General features: G+C 39.6%; 1 protein-coding gene across 2 annotated transcripts in view; it reads left to right on the top strand.

Annotated features, from left to right (window-relative positions):
• Positions 1–899: 899 nt before the first annotated feature.
• Positions 900–17,579, top strand: part of SEH1L (SEH1 like nucleoporin) — a 29,053-nt gene continuing 12,373 nt past the window's right edge. For both annotated transcript variants that reach the window (XM_004742668.3, XM_004742669.3), the window contains exons 1-4: positions 900–1,163; positions 5,977–6,027; positions 8,806–8,952; positions 15,189–15,400. In XM_004742668.3, coding sequence (XP_004742725.1) covers positions 1,053–1,163; positions 5,977–6,027; positions 8,806–8,952; positions 15,189–15,400 — 521 coding nt within the window. In that variant the 5' untranslated portion in view covers positions 900–1,052. The remainder of the gene's footprint in view (positions 1,164–5,976; positions 6,028–8,805; positions 8,953–15,188; positions 15,401–17,579) is intronic.

The following is a 17,579-nucleotide window of genomic DNA, read 5'->3' as shown; positions in this document are numbered from 1 at the left end:
TTTGAACTGTGTGTGTGAACATCTGTTCCTTATGTTGATTTATTTTTGTGCATCCATTAACAAGATGTGACCCTAAGGTGCTATCAGAAAAGCCCCAAAGTATTTATTTTTGGGGTCCGAAACCATCCCATCTTAGTAAAGGTTTTATAGGAATGCTCTACTTTCAGATAGGCCAAGAGAAATCCGTATTCCTCCACTTCCGGGCTTTGACAAAATCATTGATTTGAGGGCTCTTTTCCAGGGATCTCTTCCCAGGGTTTTTTTGTTTTGCTTGTTTGACTTATTTCTTTTTTGAGAACTCTGGCTCCAGACATCTCAGTCTTCCAGTTCGTTTTGGATACTGCTATTTTTTTAGGTGACTTGAGTTTCTTCATAAAGAACTTTTGAAACTTCTAGTCTCCCATTGCCCATATCTTGGTTCTTGACACCAAACGCCTGCTCTGTGTAAACTTTAAACCATTTTGGTGACTTTGGATCCTTACCTTTTCTCTTTTTCACACCAGCTCTTCAACCTCCCAAATCCCTCGGTTTTTCCCTCTCAACTCCATCCCTCCTGCCTTTACGTTTCGGCTGAGTCTGGACTCCTCAGACATATTTCCACCCTTCCTTGCCCTTTAATTGTCCCGGAAAAGCGCCCCTCCGTCTTCACTTGCTCTGAGCCAGTGTCTGGGTTGGGGCTTAGTCACTAACCAATACTGACTCAAATCCCACGGCTGTGGATGGTTTTTTCTAACTTTCTCACTTTTCCCAATAATCATACTTTAACAACTAATTCTTTTAAACTTTATTACAGCACAGCAAAGCTCGGTCTCCTACGGCCTTACCGCCGTGGGACTTTTTTTCAGGCCGCGCAGGCGCAGTCGCCCTCCCCGCGGCCTCTCGGGGCATGACGGGTAAAGGGGCGGGATGCACGGCTCCGGGGCGCGCGGGCCACGCGCCGTGCGCACCCTGTCGGCGGCGGGGTCCCGGTGGGCTGCAGTCTCCGCGCCGCCGCGGCCGCCCTCTTTGGTGGTGGGAGGGGCAGATCGAGGAGGCGCGGCCTGACGGAAGCCATGTTTGTGGCGCGCCACATCCCGGCGGACCATAAAGATCTCATCCATGATGTCTCTTTCGACTTCCACGGGCGACGGATGGCTACCTGCTCCAGCGACCAGAGCGTCAAGGTGTGCGCGGAGCCTTGGGGTGGGACCGGGCCCAGAAAGGGGGGAAGTGAGAACGTGCACGACTCCCTATTAGACCGGAGCGAGCCGCGCTTGGAAAGAGGACTACCCGCCGATTTTGAGGCGTGCCGCTGGGCACGAGGTTTGGAGCCCAGGGCGGGCGGGCAGCGGGTTTGCTCCGCCAGCCTTGCCTCAGCATTGTGGGTCATAGCCGCCCCCTTCTCGGGGTGGGAGGTAGCGCGCTGCTTTGCGCCTGCGCGGACTGGGAGGGCGGGCGTCGTAGCCACGTGCGCGCTCCTGCCACTGGGAGCCTTGGGAGCGCGCGTGTTCCAGCCCGCGCAGGCCGAGAGAACCCGAGCCTTGTCTGCGTGAGGGGCTTTTCAGACCGCGCGGGTTTGGGGGTGGTTGTGCTGTTACCACACTGGTTCAGCCAGAGGACCTGGCCTTGCGACTTGTCATGCAGTCCGTTTGCAGTGTTGTCTCAAGTGCTGTGTGCCTTTTCCCCGTGGAAGAAACCTAAATCCATGTTTGTTTCTTAGAGTTCGTGTAAATGTACACGGCTCTGACAAACAGAAATTCTGGGATAAGAGGATGGTATTTGGGATTTAGGAGCTGTAGAGATTATTATACAGTAAATGATAGTAGTTTTGAAGTTGAAAGCTGGAGTGTGGATTGTTTGTATTCTCGGCGACTCCAGAATAACTGAAAATCTGAAGGACGTTTTTACTAGTTTTCACGGACAGGTTTGATACCCGCGATCCCTCAAAGATAGTTATTAATAACAACCTGCTTTGGGGCGCCTGGGTGGCTCAGTTGGTTGAGCGTGGAATTTTTTTTTTTTAATTTATTTATTTGACAGAGAGAGATCACAAGTAGGCAGAGAGGCAGACAGAGGGAGAGAGGAGGAAGCAGGCTCCCTGCAGAGCAGAGAGCCCGATGCGGGACTCGATCCCAGGACCCTGGATCATGACCTGAGCTTAACCCGCTGAGCCACCCAGGTGCCCCTGAGCGTGGGATTCTTGATCTCAGCTGAGGTCCTGATCTCAGAGTCGGCAGATGACCTGCATGGGGCTCTGAGCCCCGCGAGGGTCTGGTTCTCTCCTCCCATTACCGCCTCCCCTGTCCGCAGAAACACGCTCTAAAATACATACATACATACATATATTCCCTTTTGAAAAATCGTATCGTCAAATCCATGGAATAACTATAGCATTGTAATTCCTAAAAGGTTTTAAGTCACCTGAATTTTTTTTTTTATTGTGTTAAACTAACCATCTCCAAGTGTATTTTATAGTTAACTGGCATAAAGCACAACATTGCCATTGTTGTGCAGCCATCACCACTATTCATCTCTGACACTTTCTTTTCATCCTAAACTAAAATTCTACTCTGTAACTTCTTCCCCACTGCCCCCAGCTCTTCTTTGGTCACTTCCAATCCTTTCTGTATAAATTTGACTATGCTGGGTATCTCATATAAATGTAATCATACAAGTTACCATGATGTTTTCAAGGTTCATCCATATTTAGAGCATGTACAGAATTTCATTAAGATTGAATAATAATGGGATGGCTGGGTGGCTTCGTAGGTTGAGGGTCTGCCCCTTGGGCTCAGATCATTATCCCTGGTCCTGGGGCAGGACTGAATTTCCAGGTTGGCTCCTTACTCAGCTGGGGAGCCTGCTCTTTTATCTGCTTGCCACTCCTGCTGCTTGTGCCAGCACACTCGGTCTCTGACAAATAAATAAAATCTTAAAAAAAAAAAAAAAAGATTGATGGGGTGCCTGGGTGGCTCAGTTGTTAGGTGTCTGCCTTCGACTCAGGTCATGATTGTAGCTTTCTGGGATCAACACCACATGGGGCTCCCTGCTCACTGCTTCTCCCTCTCCAGCTCCCCCCTGCTTTCTGTCTGTCAAATAAATAAATAAAATCTTTAAAAAAAAATTGAATGTTCTGTTGTATATGTACACATTTTGTTTATCCATTCATCTATCCACTTGTCGAATATTGCATTGTTGTCTCTTAACCGAATATGCCATGCATTTTTTCCTTATCCACTTATTATTGAATCTTAATTAATCTTTCAATTTTGTAGGTTTTGTCTGTCAGTAGTGGTATTGCAGTTAAAATGTTCATTACTTTAGCATTTCTTGTGTTTTGAATGATTTTCTTAACCTCATTCAAGTATGAATATTTTAAAAGCTTTTGTGAATAATTGGCAGATTGCCTTTTCCAAGGTTCTGCAATATATTTTATACTGCCAGAGTGTTGATTTGATGGGATCATTATCCATGTCAGGCATTATTAACATTTTTTTCTTTTATTTATTTAAATTGTGTCGAAATACACATAACATAAAATTTACCATTGTAACCATGTTTAAGTGTATGGTTTAGTAGTATTAAGTACATTCATATTTTTGTGCAACTATCACCACCATCTATCCACAGAACCTTTTCATTTTGCAAAACTGAAACTCTGTACCCATTCTCCGTATCATCACCCCCAGCAATCCCCATTCTACTTTCTATGAATTTGACTACTCTAGGTACTTCATATAAGTGGAATCATACAATATTTGTCTGTTTTGTGACTAGCTTATTTCACTTAGCATAGGGTCTTTGAAGTTTGCACCTGTTGGAACCTGTGTTAGAATTTTCTTCCTCAGGGTGCCTGAGTGGCTCAGTGGGTTAAGCCTCTGCCTTCGGCTCAGGTCATGATCTCTCGGGGTCCTGGGATCGAGCCCCACATTGGGCTCTCTGCTCAATGGGGAGCCTGCTTCCCCCTCTCTCTCTGCCTGTCTCTCTGACTAGTTGTGAACTCTGTCTCTCTCTCTCTCTGTCTCTCTCTCTGCACCAGATAAATAAATAAAATCTTAAAAAAATTTTTTCTTCCTCTTTAAGGTTGAATATGTATTGTAAATATTTCTTTCTTTTTAAGGCTGAATGATAGGCAAAATGTAGTTCTTCAAAATTTCTTCCTGCTTCCTTTCCTTTTAAGGCTGAATGTGTCTTATAAATACTGCATTTTGCTTGTCATTCATCTGTCAGTGTACTTGGGTTGCTTATATGATTTGCTATTGTGGATAATTCTGCTATGAATGTGGGTATACAAATACCTCCTTGAGACCCTGCCTTCAGCTCTTTTGGGTGTATGTACCCAGAAGTGGAATTGCTGGATCATGTGGTAGTTCTATTTTTCGTTTTTTGAGGAATTTATCATTTTTTAAAAAAGATTTTATTTATTTGACAGAGAGGGAGAGCACGCTCACACACAGGTAGGCTGAGTGGCAGGGAGAGGGAGAAGCAGGCTCCCCACTGAGCAGAGAGCCCCATGTGGATTCCAGAGAGGACCCTGAGATCATGACCTGAGCCCAAGGCAGCTGCTTAAATGACTAAGCCACTCAGGCGCCCCATCACTACATTTTTTAGGAGCTTAAAATGTTGTCTCATTATTGTAATCTATATTTGTATATTTTTATTTTTTAAAAGATTTTCTTTATTTATTTGAGAGAGAGTGAGAGAGAGAGCACGAGTTGGGTGAAGGGCAGAGGGAGAAGCACACTCTCTGTTGAGCAGAGAGCCCAACATGGGGCTCCATTCCAGGACTCCGGGATCATGACCTGAGCCGAAGGCAGACACTTAACCAACTGAGCCAACCAGCAGCCCCTGTCATCTATATTTTTTCTTGATAGTAAGAGCCAGTGTTTTGCTTTTGTTTGTTTCATATACAGTTGGTCTTCACTATTAGCAAATTCCGTATTTGTGAATTTACCTACTCTGTACAATTTATTTGTAATCCCATAACCAGTACTCACAGTTTCTTGCTGACCTGAGGACAGAGTAGCAAAAAATTGGAGTTGCCTGATGTGCATGTTTCCTGCTGAGGTTAAACAGGGTGATACTGCCTTCTTATTTGGACTGTCATTCTGTAAACAAGTGTCCTTTTCCTTGTCTATTTTTTGCTGCATTTTTCACATTTTTATTTTTTGCTGTTTGTTGGTGGTTTCACTGTTTAAAATGGTCCCCAGGTGTCATGCTGAAGTGCTGACTAGTGTGCCTAGGTACAAGAAGGCTGTGATTGCCCTACAAAGAAAATGTGCTAGGAAAGCTTCATTCAGACATGAGTTGCTTTTTTTTTTTTTTTTAAAGATTTTATTTATTTATTTGACAGACAGAGATCACAGGTAGGCAGAGAGGCAGGCAGAGAGAGGAAGGGAAGCAGGCTCCCTGCTGAGCAGAGAGCCGGATGCGGGGCTCAATCCCAGGACCCTGGGATAATGACCAGAGCCGAAGGCAGAGGCTTTAACCCATGGAGCCACCCAGGTGCCCCAGACATGAGTTGCTATTAGCTGTGCTTTCAGTGTTATTGAATCAATGATACACACTAAAAAGGTGTCTTTAACAGGTACATACAGAAAACAAGGTTATGTATTGATTGGTTGACAAATATTTTGTGACCACAAGCTCCTGTGAATCTTAACCTTGTATTTTTCCTGGGAGCAAGTGGTTCAGAATTTGCTGATGCAGTGTTCCCAGCAACATTGTAGAAAATAACTAGTACAATGACAAGACTGGACTGCAACTGCAATTGTCTTTGTTACCTGTGAGAGCACAGATTCCTTGACCCCTCAGTGCTCAGCCTGGTGCCTGGCACTCCTCAGGTTCTCAGTTTGTGATTGAATGTTTACTTATTGGTTGTTGTTATTTTGTGAATTTATGCTCACTTCTTTTGCCCTAATGCTGATCCAGTGTTTTTCATGTTTGTAGGACTGTGTAGGAATAAAATAAGTCTTTTTTTTTTTTTTTTTTTTACAGGTCTGGGATAAAAGTGAAAGTGGGGATTGGCATTGTACTGCTAGCTGGAAGGTTAGTATTTTTACAGTGCCTTTTAAAAAAATTTAGATGTTTACTATTTATTTGGTATCATCAGTGACTTACTATTCATCTTCGAGAAAATTGTAAAATGTATAATTCTTAAAGTATTTTATGTTTTTAACTATTAAAGTAACAGAAATATATTTTAGAAATTTTGAAAGTAGGAAAATGTACAATTTTATAGGATTCTAATAAAACTATTTTTAGTATTTCAGTATTTATTTTATTTACTTTTTTATTTATTATAGTATTTATTTATTTACTTTTTCCTTTGCATATACATATATATATATATTTTTAAGGAGACTCCTCGTCCAGTGTGGAGCCCAGCACAGGGCTTGAACTCATGATGCTGAGATCAAGACCTGAGCTGAGATCAGGAGTCGGACACTTAACCAACTGAGCTACCCAGGCGCCCCTGCATATTTTTAATAGTTGTGATATTTTGTACAAGTTCTATTTCTTTTTTTAGAAACGGCTTTACTCAGAATTTTACATACCATTAGAGTCATCAATTTTATTTCATTTATTTACTTTTTTAAGCCTTTTTTTTTTTTTAAGATTTTATTTATTTATTTGACAGAGAGAGACACAGTGAGAGTAAACATAAGCTTGGGGAGTGGGGGAGGGAGAAGCAGGCTTCCCTCTGAGCAGGGAGCCTGATGCCAGGCTTGATCCCAGGATTCTGGGATCATGACCTGAGCCGAGGGCAGGCGCTTAACTGACTGAGCCACCCAGGTGCCCCTAGAGTCATCAATTTTAAATGAAATAGTTCAACAAATGTTAGTAAATTTATACACTTGTGCATCTGTCATCACAGTCTAGTTTTTATAACGATTTTTTTTAAAATTTATTTGACAGATAGTGAGAGAGGTCACAACTAGGCAGAGAGGCAGGCAGAGCGGGAGGGGTAAGCAGGCTTCCTGTTGAGCAGAGACCTCGATGCAGGGGTCGATCCCAGGACCCTGAGATCATGACCTGAGCCGAAGGCAGAGGCTTAACCCACTGAGCCACCCAGGCACCCCCAAAAGACTGTGGGAGTACAGAACACTGTCATCAACCCTGAAATTTCCCTTCTGCCTTTTTGGGACCAATCCCCATTCCCCACCAAAGCCCTAGGCAACCACTGACCTATTTTCTGTCTTTGTAGTTTTACTTTTTCTAGACATTTCATATAAGTGGAATTCTAAAATACTTAATTCTTAATGTCTTCTTTCCCTTTTCCTTGTGGTTCATTTATGTTGTGGCATCTATTAGTAGTTTGATCTTTTATAAACAATTTGATGGCATTTGTTACATTCACAATGTTGGTATAACTATTACCTCTATCCAGTTCTGGAACTATATATCACTCCAAAATGGAACCCTTATTTCTTGCTTTTTAGTTTAACTTAGTTCATAAATACTTAAGTAGGTTTTTAAATCCTCTTAAAAAACAACAGTAAAATGTAAATATATCATGTTTTGTTCAACTGATGATAGTTAATATAGTTGTTTTCTTTTTATTTTGATGACTATGACTATCTCTGCAATCTTTATTTCTTAGTTAGGATGTACTTTACTGGAAATCTAATATTTAACAAAATCTCACTGCTCTAGTGCATTTTTTACCTGATAGCCTGTATAAATAAGAATTTAAAATGAAACAAAAAGACTGAACAAAACAAAGGATAAAAAATAAGAGTGCAAAATGTACTTTGGGATGACATATTTACCATGTAGAAGTTATACAGTTATGAAAGTTACCTGAGATTGTTGAGTGTGAAAGTGTTAGATATACAGAAGTGTAAAACAAACTTTAGAAACATTATATGTGTCCTGAAGCTCGTTGTCATACTGTGTCTTTACTGGAAAGCACAAATGAAATTCTGTGGATGTGAAATGCTTTAAGACCTATCTGTTCGCTTTTTTTTTAAATTGGTCAACATGAAGAATTGAAGAATAGTAATTTGCCATTTTTCAAATATTAAAGGTAATGCTACTGAGCTTTAGATTGTTTTCTCAGAATACAAGGATTTGTCTTCTCTAAATTTGATCGCTCATTGCTGCTTTTCCTGGAATAGTCCACTGTCTAGCCAGGTTTTGGAATTGTTTTATTACTACAGTTTCTATGTACTGGTAGGTTTTTGAAGCTAATAATTTTTATTAGTCTTATTTATTTTATTAGGTGGCTGTTTCCTGTAGAGGGAATTTGCAAGTAAAAAAAGTGGTGGACTGGTAGATTTTTTATTTTTAAACCCTGGTTAGGCTAAACTCTGAAGCAAGTCTCTGTTAGCACTGGAAGAGGTCAACTTTATCCAGCTGGATTTTTACTTATTAGTAAAATGTTAGAAGGACTTGACTCCATAACAGCTACAATCCTAAGTAGAGAATATCTTCTAAAAGTTAAAAATTTGTAGGACTTAACTTTTTATTTAAATGTGAAATTAGGGGCGCCTGGGTGTCTCAGTCGTTAAGCGTCCACCTTTGGCTCAGATCATGATCCCAGAGTCCTGGGATCGAGCCTGGCATCGGCCTCTCTGCTCAGCAGGAAGCCTGCCCCTCCCTCTCCCACTCCCCCTGATGTGTTCTCTCTTGCTGTGTTTCTCTCTGTCAAATAATAAATTAAAAAAAAAATCTCAAAAAAAAAAAAAAGAAAGAAATTAAATAGTTTTCTGCTCTTATTGAAGTAAACACATCTGTGGTGTATTTCCTCAAGTAAAATTTTGTATGTATGAAACATGAGTAAAGTCAGCTTTTTGTTTTTTTGTTTTTTTAATAATTCCTCAGACACATAGTGGATCTGTGTGGCGTGTGACGTGGGCCCATCCCGAATTTGGACAGGTTTTGGCTTCTTGTTCTTTTGACCGAACAGCTGCTGTGTGGGAAGAAATAGTTGGAGAATCAAATGATAAACTTCGAGGACAGAGTCATTGGGTGAGACATTTGTTGGTTTTCAGGGGTTGGGAGGGTAGAATGGGGAGAAGGGTACATGAACGTCCAGGAGCATCAGTCTTTCCAAGAACACTTCAGGCACTTGATAAGATGTTCCCACTCCTCACTATATTTACTAGTTCCATTTTTTTCCTCTTCCATGTTTTTCTCCTACTTGTTTATTTAATTTTGTCTTGGGCCTGAAGTGGTACTGAGGAACACTAGTGGCATTGTTTAATTATAACTTTCATGATGGATCTGTGGTATTTCCTTTGTCATACAGTGAGTGCCCTCTAAAAATCCATTAAAAAATTGTTTTTTCTCTTTTGTGGTTACCTTTGCCGCTTACAAAATACATTCTTATCTGTATCTGCTATTTGCTCTAGCTCTTCCCTGATTGGATGTTTGAATTTCAACAAGAGTATAGTGTCTGTATTGGCCAAACTCCAGAATTGAACTAGATTACCTTTAAGACCCATTCCAATGTTCTTTTTCCTCCCTCTTTATTTTTTGTAATAGATAATCAGGTACAAGGTATAAAATGTGAAAGGTAAAAATGAGTGTAAACAGTGACAACTTCCTTCTCTTTGGCCACACATTTTATTTCCTAGAGGCAACCACCATTATGAGATTTTTCTATATTCTGGATATATTCTGTGCCTTTTTAAGGATATTAATATAGTGTTTTCTTCTCTGTTCCTAATAGTCCTCTTCACCATCCAACGCTAATATTTATGTGTTGTCAGTACTGCTCTTTTTTTTCTGCTGCATTTTATAAATTGTGGTTTATACGTATTTAACATGTTAACTATAAATGTACAATTCAGTAGCATTAATTACATTTACAATGCTTTGTATACATAACCAATATCTATAGCAAAGCGTTGTCATTCCCAGCATAAGCTTTTTATCATTAAATAGTACCTCCTCCTTCCATTCTTCCTACCCTTGGTAACCTCTGTTCTACTTTCTGTCAATTCAGCTGCTGTGGCTACCTCATACAGTGTTTGTCCTCTGTCTGGCTTATTTCACTGAGCAGAATGTTTTCAGGTCCATCCATGTTGTCACATTGATCAGTTTCACTCCTGTTATGGCTGAATAATGTTCCGTTGTATGTATACCCCACTTTTTGTTTATCCATTTATCTGTAGATAGACTGTGGGTTCTTCCTTCCTTCTAGCTATTGTACATAATGCTGTAACTGAACTCAAGGGATTTGCGGTTTGGGGTGCATCAAATTGAACACAACCCCAGAAAGTGTTGAAAGCAAAACACATTTTATTATTTGTTACAAGTAAGGAGACAAGGAGATAGTTTCCAAAGCACTTGTGAGTGGGGTTAGTAAAGGAAGCTTTTATTCAGTGTATAGGGGGCAGGGACAGGGAGCTTGCATAAATACTTCAGTTCAGTTGCACATGCTTAGCATATCAGCATGCTTGTTAAAAAAACACATGTGTGTTCAAAAAGTGGTGGAAAACTCTGCCAGTAGAAGATCTTAATATAAGGAGCTAAAGGTCAAGGGCTTCTGTGCTTGTCCTCAGCTCTAGTACAGCTCAGAGTGGCTCACCTAAGGGGTTATGAGGTGAAACACCTAGTCGGGGGTCTCCTTGGCTGGGACTTTTGGTTCTCTAAAACAAAACATATTCTTCCCTGCTTTTATCCCTTCCTTCCCCCTTCCCCTTTGCTGATAGCTTTCAGCCTTTTTTTTTCTTCCTTTGAGCCTTCTTATTTGAGTAGGTTCCCCATTGCATCCTAGCTAACTAACATTGCTACTGTGAACGGATCGTGGGTTCAGTTCTTTTGGGTATGTACCTAGGAGTAGAATTGCTGGCTCATATGGTAGTTCTGTGTTTAACTTCTGAGAAACTGCTAAATTGTTTTCTCCAATAGCTATACCATTTTACATTTCCACCAGCAATGCATGAGTGTTCCAGTTTCTCCATGTCCTCACCAATGTTTGCGGTTTTTGTTCTTCTATTGCAGCTGTCTTAGTAGGTGTGAAATGGTATCTCTTTATGGAGGTCTTCTTCTTTTTTGCATTTCCCTAATGGTTTGTGATGTTGAACATCTTTTTATGTGCTAATTGGCCATTTGTGTATGTTTTGTAATGTTTTGATTTATAAGAAATATATTTTTCTTATGTGTTTGGTCTTCCTCATACAGTTCCTGACTTACAGCTCCAGGAGTTGTTGATATTTTCTAAATGTTGAAAGTGATGAATGCATCTTTTGCTATATTAATGGGGTGACTTTGGGGGCTGGTGGCCAGTAGGGCCAACCATGTGATTAGAGGGGTGAAACTTCAGTCCCCCCCCCAACCTCTGGGGAGGGGAGAGGTGTTGGATGTTGAATTAATCACCAATGGCCAGTGCATTAATCTGTCATGCCTATGTAATGAAGTCTCAATAAAAACCCCAAAGAACGTGGGTTCAGAAAGTTTTTGGGTTGGTGAACAGGTGGAGATGTTGGGAGAGTTGTAGGCCAGAAGAAGACATAGAAGCTTCTCATGCTTTAACCCTTACTTTACAATTTACATCTCTTCATCTGGCTGCTTCTGAGTTATATCCTTTTATAATAAATGGTATTTTTTAAACAGATTGCCTGTCTGCTTTTTGATAACTGTTCATGTTTCTGAAGTGTGGGAAGTCCTACAGGATTGATAATTTGTGGAATCTGATGCTATTTCTGGGTAGATAGTGTCAGTATAGATTTGAATTCAGACAGCCTGTTGCTATGTCAGAATTAGTTGTTGGGGGGGTTATCTCCTCTCCAACAGTCCCTGAATTGGCATTGGTACCAGAGTCCTTTACTTTTTTAGGGAGATATCTATTCAAGTCCTTTGCCCATTTTTTAAATTGGGTTGTTTGTTTTTTGTTGTTGAGTTGTATGTAGTTCTTTATATTCTGGCTATTAGTACCTTCTCAGGTATGATTTGCAAATATTTTCTCCTGTTCTGTGAGTTGCCTTTTCTCTCTCTTGACAGTGTCCTTTGATGCACACAATTAAAAAATTTTCAGGAAGTCCAATTTATTTTTTTCTTGTTTCCTGTGTTTTTGGTGTCGTATTCAAGAAACCATGGCAAATCCAATGTCAAAAAGGCTTTCTCCAAAGCTTTATATTAAGAGTATTAAATTGTAGGTTTTTAAAAAAGGTTTTATTTGTAAGAGATGAGTGAGAGTATGCGCACGGGGAGCAGCAGGCAGTGGGAGAAGCAAGCTCCCTGCTGAGCAAGGAGTGTGATTCAGGACCCTGGGATCATAACCTGAGCTGTGGGAAGACACTTAACTGAGCCACCCAGGCATCCCTAAAATTTTAGCTCTTACATTTAGGTCTTTTTTTTTCTTTCCATTTTTATTTAAGTTTTGTATATGGTGTAAAGTAAATGTACAATTTTTTTTTTTTTAAAGTAATCTCTACCCTCAGTGCACAAATTCATGATCCTGAGATCAAGAGTAACATGCTTTACCAACTGAGCCATCCAGGTGCTTCCAACTTTATTCTTTTGTGTGTTAATATCCAGTTTTCCCAGTATCTTTTTTTTTTTTTTTTAAGATTTAAAAAGATTTTTTTTTTTTTTTTTAATTTATTTGACAGACAGAGATCACAAGTAGGCAGAGAGGCAGGCAAAGAGAAGAAGGGGGAAGCAGGCTCCCTGCTAAGCAGAGAGCCCAATGTGGGGCTCGATGAGGGGCTCGATCCCAGGACCCTGGGATCATGACCTGAGCCGAAGGCAGAGGCTTTAACCCCCTGAGCCACCCAGGTGCCCACCGCCCCAGTATCTTTTTTTAAGTTATTAAATGTATTATTTGTTTCAGGGGTACAGGTCTATAATTCATCACAATACACAATACACAGTGCTCACCATAACACATAACGTCCCCCAGTATCTTTTATTGGAATGACTGCTCTTTGTAGAGGCTGCTTTTAGACAATAGGCTTGAACTGTGGAATGTAAAGCAAGGCTAAATACAAACAGGCCCATAAGGGCCACCCACCTCAAAATATCCATAGGCCCTAACTAACTAATGGGCTACTTACAACCTGGCACAGTTACCAAAAAAGGGAAAATTCCAGAAGTCCCCATACCTCCTTGTCTTCCTCTTTTAAATACAGTCCCCATCCACTGCTTCCTAGCAGACAGTCTCTATGCTGTCTATGCTCCCTTGCGGTGCATTGGATAAATTCCTATACCTGCCTCCTTTGTTCTGCGTCTGGTGGATCCTTTCACTGCCTGTTTTTCAGGCTTCTCCACATTTGGGGGCCACCATCAGATAGGGAGAGATGCTTTCCCCTTTGAATGGTCTTGGTGTCCTCATTGAAAATCAGTCGACTGTACCTCAGAGTCCACAGTCTCTCATGGTTCATCTCCCGGGCTTTGGAGGGGAGAGGTGTGGGGGGTTGGGGTTGGGTGAACCTGGTGGTGGGTGTTGTGGAGTGCCAGTATTGCATGGAGCACTGGGTGTGGTGCATAAACAGTGAAAAGAAATAAAAAAAAAAAGAGAGAGAGAAATAATGAAAAAAAAAATCAATTGACTATGTATAGAAAGAAGGTTTATTTTTGGATTGTATTTTGTTCCATTGGCCTATGTGTCTCTCCTTAATGCCAATATCATATTCTTCTGATTACTCCAGGTTTGTAGCTTGCATGCTATTCACAGTTTTATAATTTTTTTTTTTTTTTTAAGATTGATTGATTGAAATAACCTCTACACCCAGCGTGGGGATCTAACTCACAACCCTGAGAAGTGGAGTCGTCAGCCACATGCCCTTAAAATTTTTTTTTTTAATGTTGGGAGGGGTTGGTTTAATTGCCTTTTCCCTAGGGAAAAGGCAAACAACTGCTTGAGGGGAGGAGAGAAGGGAAATGTAGAAAATTGGAGGGAGTTTTCTAACAGTCAGGAATGGGTTAATTAGAATGATAGGTTGGGTTGAGGAGTGGTGGCATAGAAAGGATTTTTGTTTGAACTTAGAGGTAAAGGTTTCCCCCTTTATATGAATGTAGAGCATTCTTAGGAAAACCTTCGTAAGCTGAAACGGCCATAAAGTAGAGAATCAGTTAGCACTAACTTATATGGAAGAATTTTTTAGTGTTCCTGAGCTAAAAAATAACCTCTTTTAGGCTTTTCTGATGCCTTAAGACACACTTTGCTAATGTTAGCACAACATAAATCAAGATAAAGCACAGATGCTTACAGACACAGTTCAAAGCTCTTGAGGCTTGATGCTGAGATGCTGTGTAGGTCTCAGGGAAGGAGCTGGGTGGTGCCATTCTTATACATGAGGGTGCTTGCTGCCTCTAAAGACTTGTAAAACAAATGACAATTCTATTTTCTCTTGTCGCAAAAGCTGGGATCCTCTTCAGATTTCTTTTGGTTAGCAAGAAAGGTACTGAAGTAGGTCTTTGTAAAAGCAAAGTGCTGTAACATAAACCTTAGAAAAGTAGGGGATATCTGTATATTTATTGTATTTAGTTAAATCAGCTGTCATTAATGCATTTAATATTTCAGCAGTTGTATTGGTATTGATTATTCAGTGGTGTTCATAGACAGATGTTTGCAAGGATATAATCTTTGGAGTTTTATGTGCTCTTTTTCTACTATTGAGACTCCTTAAGATGTATTTTAGTAACCATAGACAATAAAGTCCTGATTTCTAAATTTTGTTGATATTTTCAGTCAGAAATCTAGATGCCAGAAAGTAGCTTGAATATGCTCTGTTGGCATTCTCTAATTATCACAATGCCAGCTTTGTACCATTCTCTTGGTCTCTAGTAAACGACTTCTCTTAAAGTGGTTGGTGGTGATCCAAATAGGGCTAACTGGCATTTATGTTTAAAGGAAGAAGTTGCATGCTTTCCATTTTACTGTTAAAGAATCTTAATTCATGTAATTTACTGCTTGCAGCATACTGTGCAAAACAAAACTACCTATATTAAAATTCAAACAGTTTGTAGTTTAGTGACTGGTCTCCTTAAGGCAGAGTTTTTGCACTCTTAATAAAGTTAGACTTTCTAAGGCAACTTTTTTTCTCCCTTAAAGGGAATAATTAATTATAGGTCACTAATTTGTTACGGATTGCCAACTGTGTATGTGGTATTTTGCTGTGGAGGAAATTGAGACCCCGGTGGTTTTTAAATAACTTATTCAAGGTTACTTAGTAAAATGGCAGTGGGATTTTAGAACCCATGTTCTTTCTACTCTACCATCCTTCCTTTTGTATGTAAATAATTTTTTTTTTCAGGTTAAGAGGACAACTCTAGTGGATAGCAGAACATCTGTTACCGATGTGAAATTTGCTCCTAAACATATGGGCCTTATGTTAGCAACCTGTTCGGCAGATGGTATAGTAAGAATATATGAGGCGCCAGATGTTATGAATCTCAGCCAGTGGTCTCTGCAGCATGAGATTTCATGTAAGCTAAGCTGTAGTTGTATTTCTTGGAATCCTTCAAGGTAAGCTTACACAGAAAACCTGATAATATAATCCTAGTAAAGCAAATTAGTATTTTTAAGCTAAGCATTTGATGGGTTAATTTCCTTAAAATATTTTCTTAGTCATGTTTATTATTTTTAAAAATACATGTTATGTAGAATAAAAATTCTCTTTAATCTGCCCTCACCCTGTTATGTCTCTTGTCCCCTATTTTTATTCCATAGAAGAAGCCAGCCATTGTAAATATTTGGGTGTACAACTTCTGGGCTTTTTCCATGTATATACCAATAAATACTCAATGTGTTTTTAAATACACAAATATAGGCAACATGCACATATACTATCATGTAAAGGTAGACCAGAACACACAGACGTGTATAGACATATATTCTCCTTATTTGAAATTTGCCTTTTTCATTTACAAATATATTGCGGGTATTTCCCAGTGTATTAGTATATATATCTAGTTTTACATTGTTTTTTTAACTGCTATACTATATCATAGTTGCTTTTTTTTAATGATTTTATTTATTTATGAGAGAGAGCATAAGTGGGTGTGAGGGGCAGAGAGAGAGAGAAAGAAGCAGACTCTTGCCGAGCAGGGAGCCTGACATTGGGATTGATCCCAGGATCTTGGAATCATCTGACCCAAAGATAGACCCTTAAGCAACTGAGCCACCCAGGTGCTCCTCATAGTTGCTTTCTATTAAGTTATTTTTAAAATAAAAGAATAACGAATTACTTGGTAGAGAAAAAATTTCATGGGCACCTGGTTGGCCCACCCTCCCCCACCATCGTCTTGCTTTCTCTCTCAAATAAGTAAAATCTTTAAAAAGAAAAGGAAAAGAATAATTTCAAATCTAGAAGAGTATAAAATGAAAGGTTAAAAGTTCCCCTACCTGCTAAAAATGCCCTTCATAGTTCTGATTTTAGATTTTAATTCTGTCAGTTGCTATGGTATTTTTTTAAATTTTTAAAAAAATTTTTAAAGGATTTTGTTTTCAAGTAATCTCTACACCCAGCATGGGGCTTGAACCCACAGCCCCAAAATCAAGAGTTGCATGCTCTCCCAACTGAGCCAGCCCGGCACCCCAGTTGCTATTATATTTAGTATATTTATTTACTTATGCCTCAGGTTCTTGCTATGTTAGCTTTAAACAGTACCTATACTCACTATAAGAAAGATGAATTTAGTACATTTACAAAAGCTTTCCATTTCTCAATGTATGACTAGATAGATATCTCCTTTTTTTTTTTTTTTTTTTTTTTGGTTAAGATTTTAAGTAATTTCTACCTCCAGCGTGGAGCCGAACTTACAACCCTGAGGTCAAGAGTTGCACGCTTCACCAATGGAGCCAGCTGGTTAGAGAGATCTTATTTGTGGGAATGTCGATGATGGTTTTTTAGTTATATTGGTAATTATCAGAATTTCAGATAGTGTATCCATTTTCAACTTAGTGATTTACCAATTTTTAGATTAGATATGGACTCACCTCTTTTTTTTTTTTAAACAAATTAGCTTACACCTCTCATTCACCCATTTTCTAATATTTTTTTACATTGCTTATAACTGGCAAGGGGATAACTGAGTATTTTACTCCTTGGGGAGATATGGGATTGGTTTCCCATGAGCCTTTGATCACATTTTTGTCAACTAATAAATACTTAACCTTATTTTATGAGTGTTTGTGTTTAAAGATACCTTATTTAGCATATGTTGCTGATTCATTAACATTGAACTCTGCCAACAGCCTTAAAACTCATGCCTTAACAAAGCTTATCTAATACAGTATTTTCTCCATAAGGTATTATATCATAGTTTTTTTGCTAAGCTTAGAAACACTAGACTGTACTGCAGTACCACTTTTGGGGACCATTTTAAAAAAAGAAATCACCAACCCACCACAAAAATGCAAAAAGCATGGTGGTAAATAGAGTGCAACACTTGTTTTCAGTGTGAGAGTTGAAATAAGAAGGCATAGCCTTACATTGTTTGACCTCAGCATGAAACATGTAGGTCGGATGATTCATTTTTTGCAGAGCCGCTCCAGGCATATTCATGAGTTGACCGTGAAAGCCCCAAGTATTGGATTTTGGGGGTTACAAACAAATTTTAGTAAGCAGGCCAGTTTACAAATAGAGAACCTGCAGATGATAAGGATTGGCTGTATCTACTTTCTCAGAGATCATTTGTATACC

This window comes from Mustela putorius, unplaced genomic scaffold (assembly GCF_011764305.1).
Source record: "Mustela putorius furo isolate JIRA1106 unplaced genomic scaffold, ASM1176430v1.1 tig00003858_pilon_pilon_pilon, whole genome shotgun sequence".
NCBI classification, from domain to species: domain Eukaryota; kingdom Metazoa; phylum Chordata; class Mammalia; order Carnivora; family Mustelidae; genus Mustela; species Mustela putorius.
The sequence above is the reverse complement of the archived record's forward strand: the minus strand, read 5'-3'. Positions and strand labels throughout refer to the sequence as shown.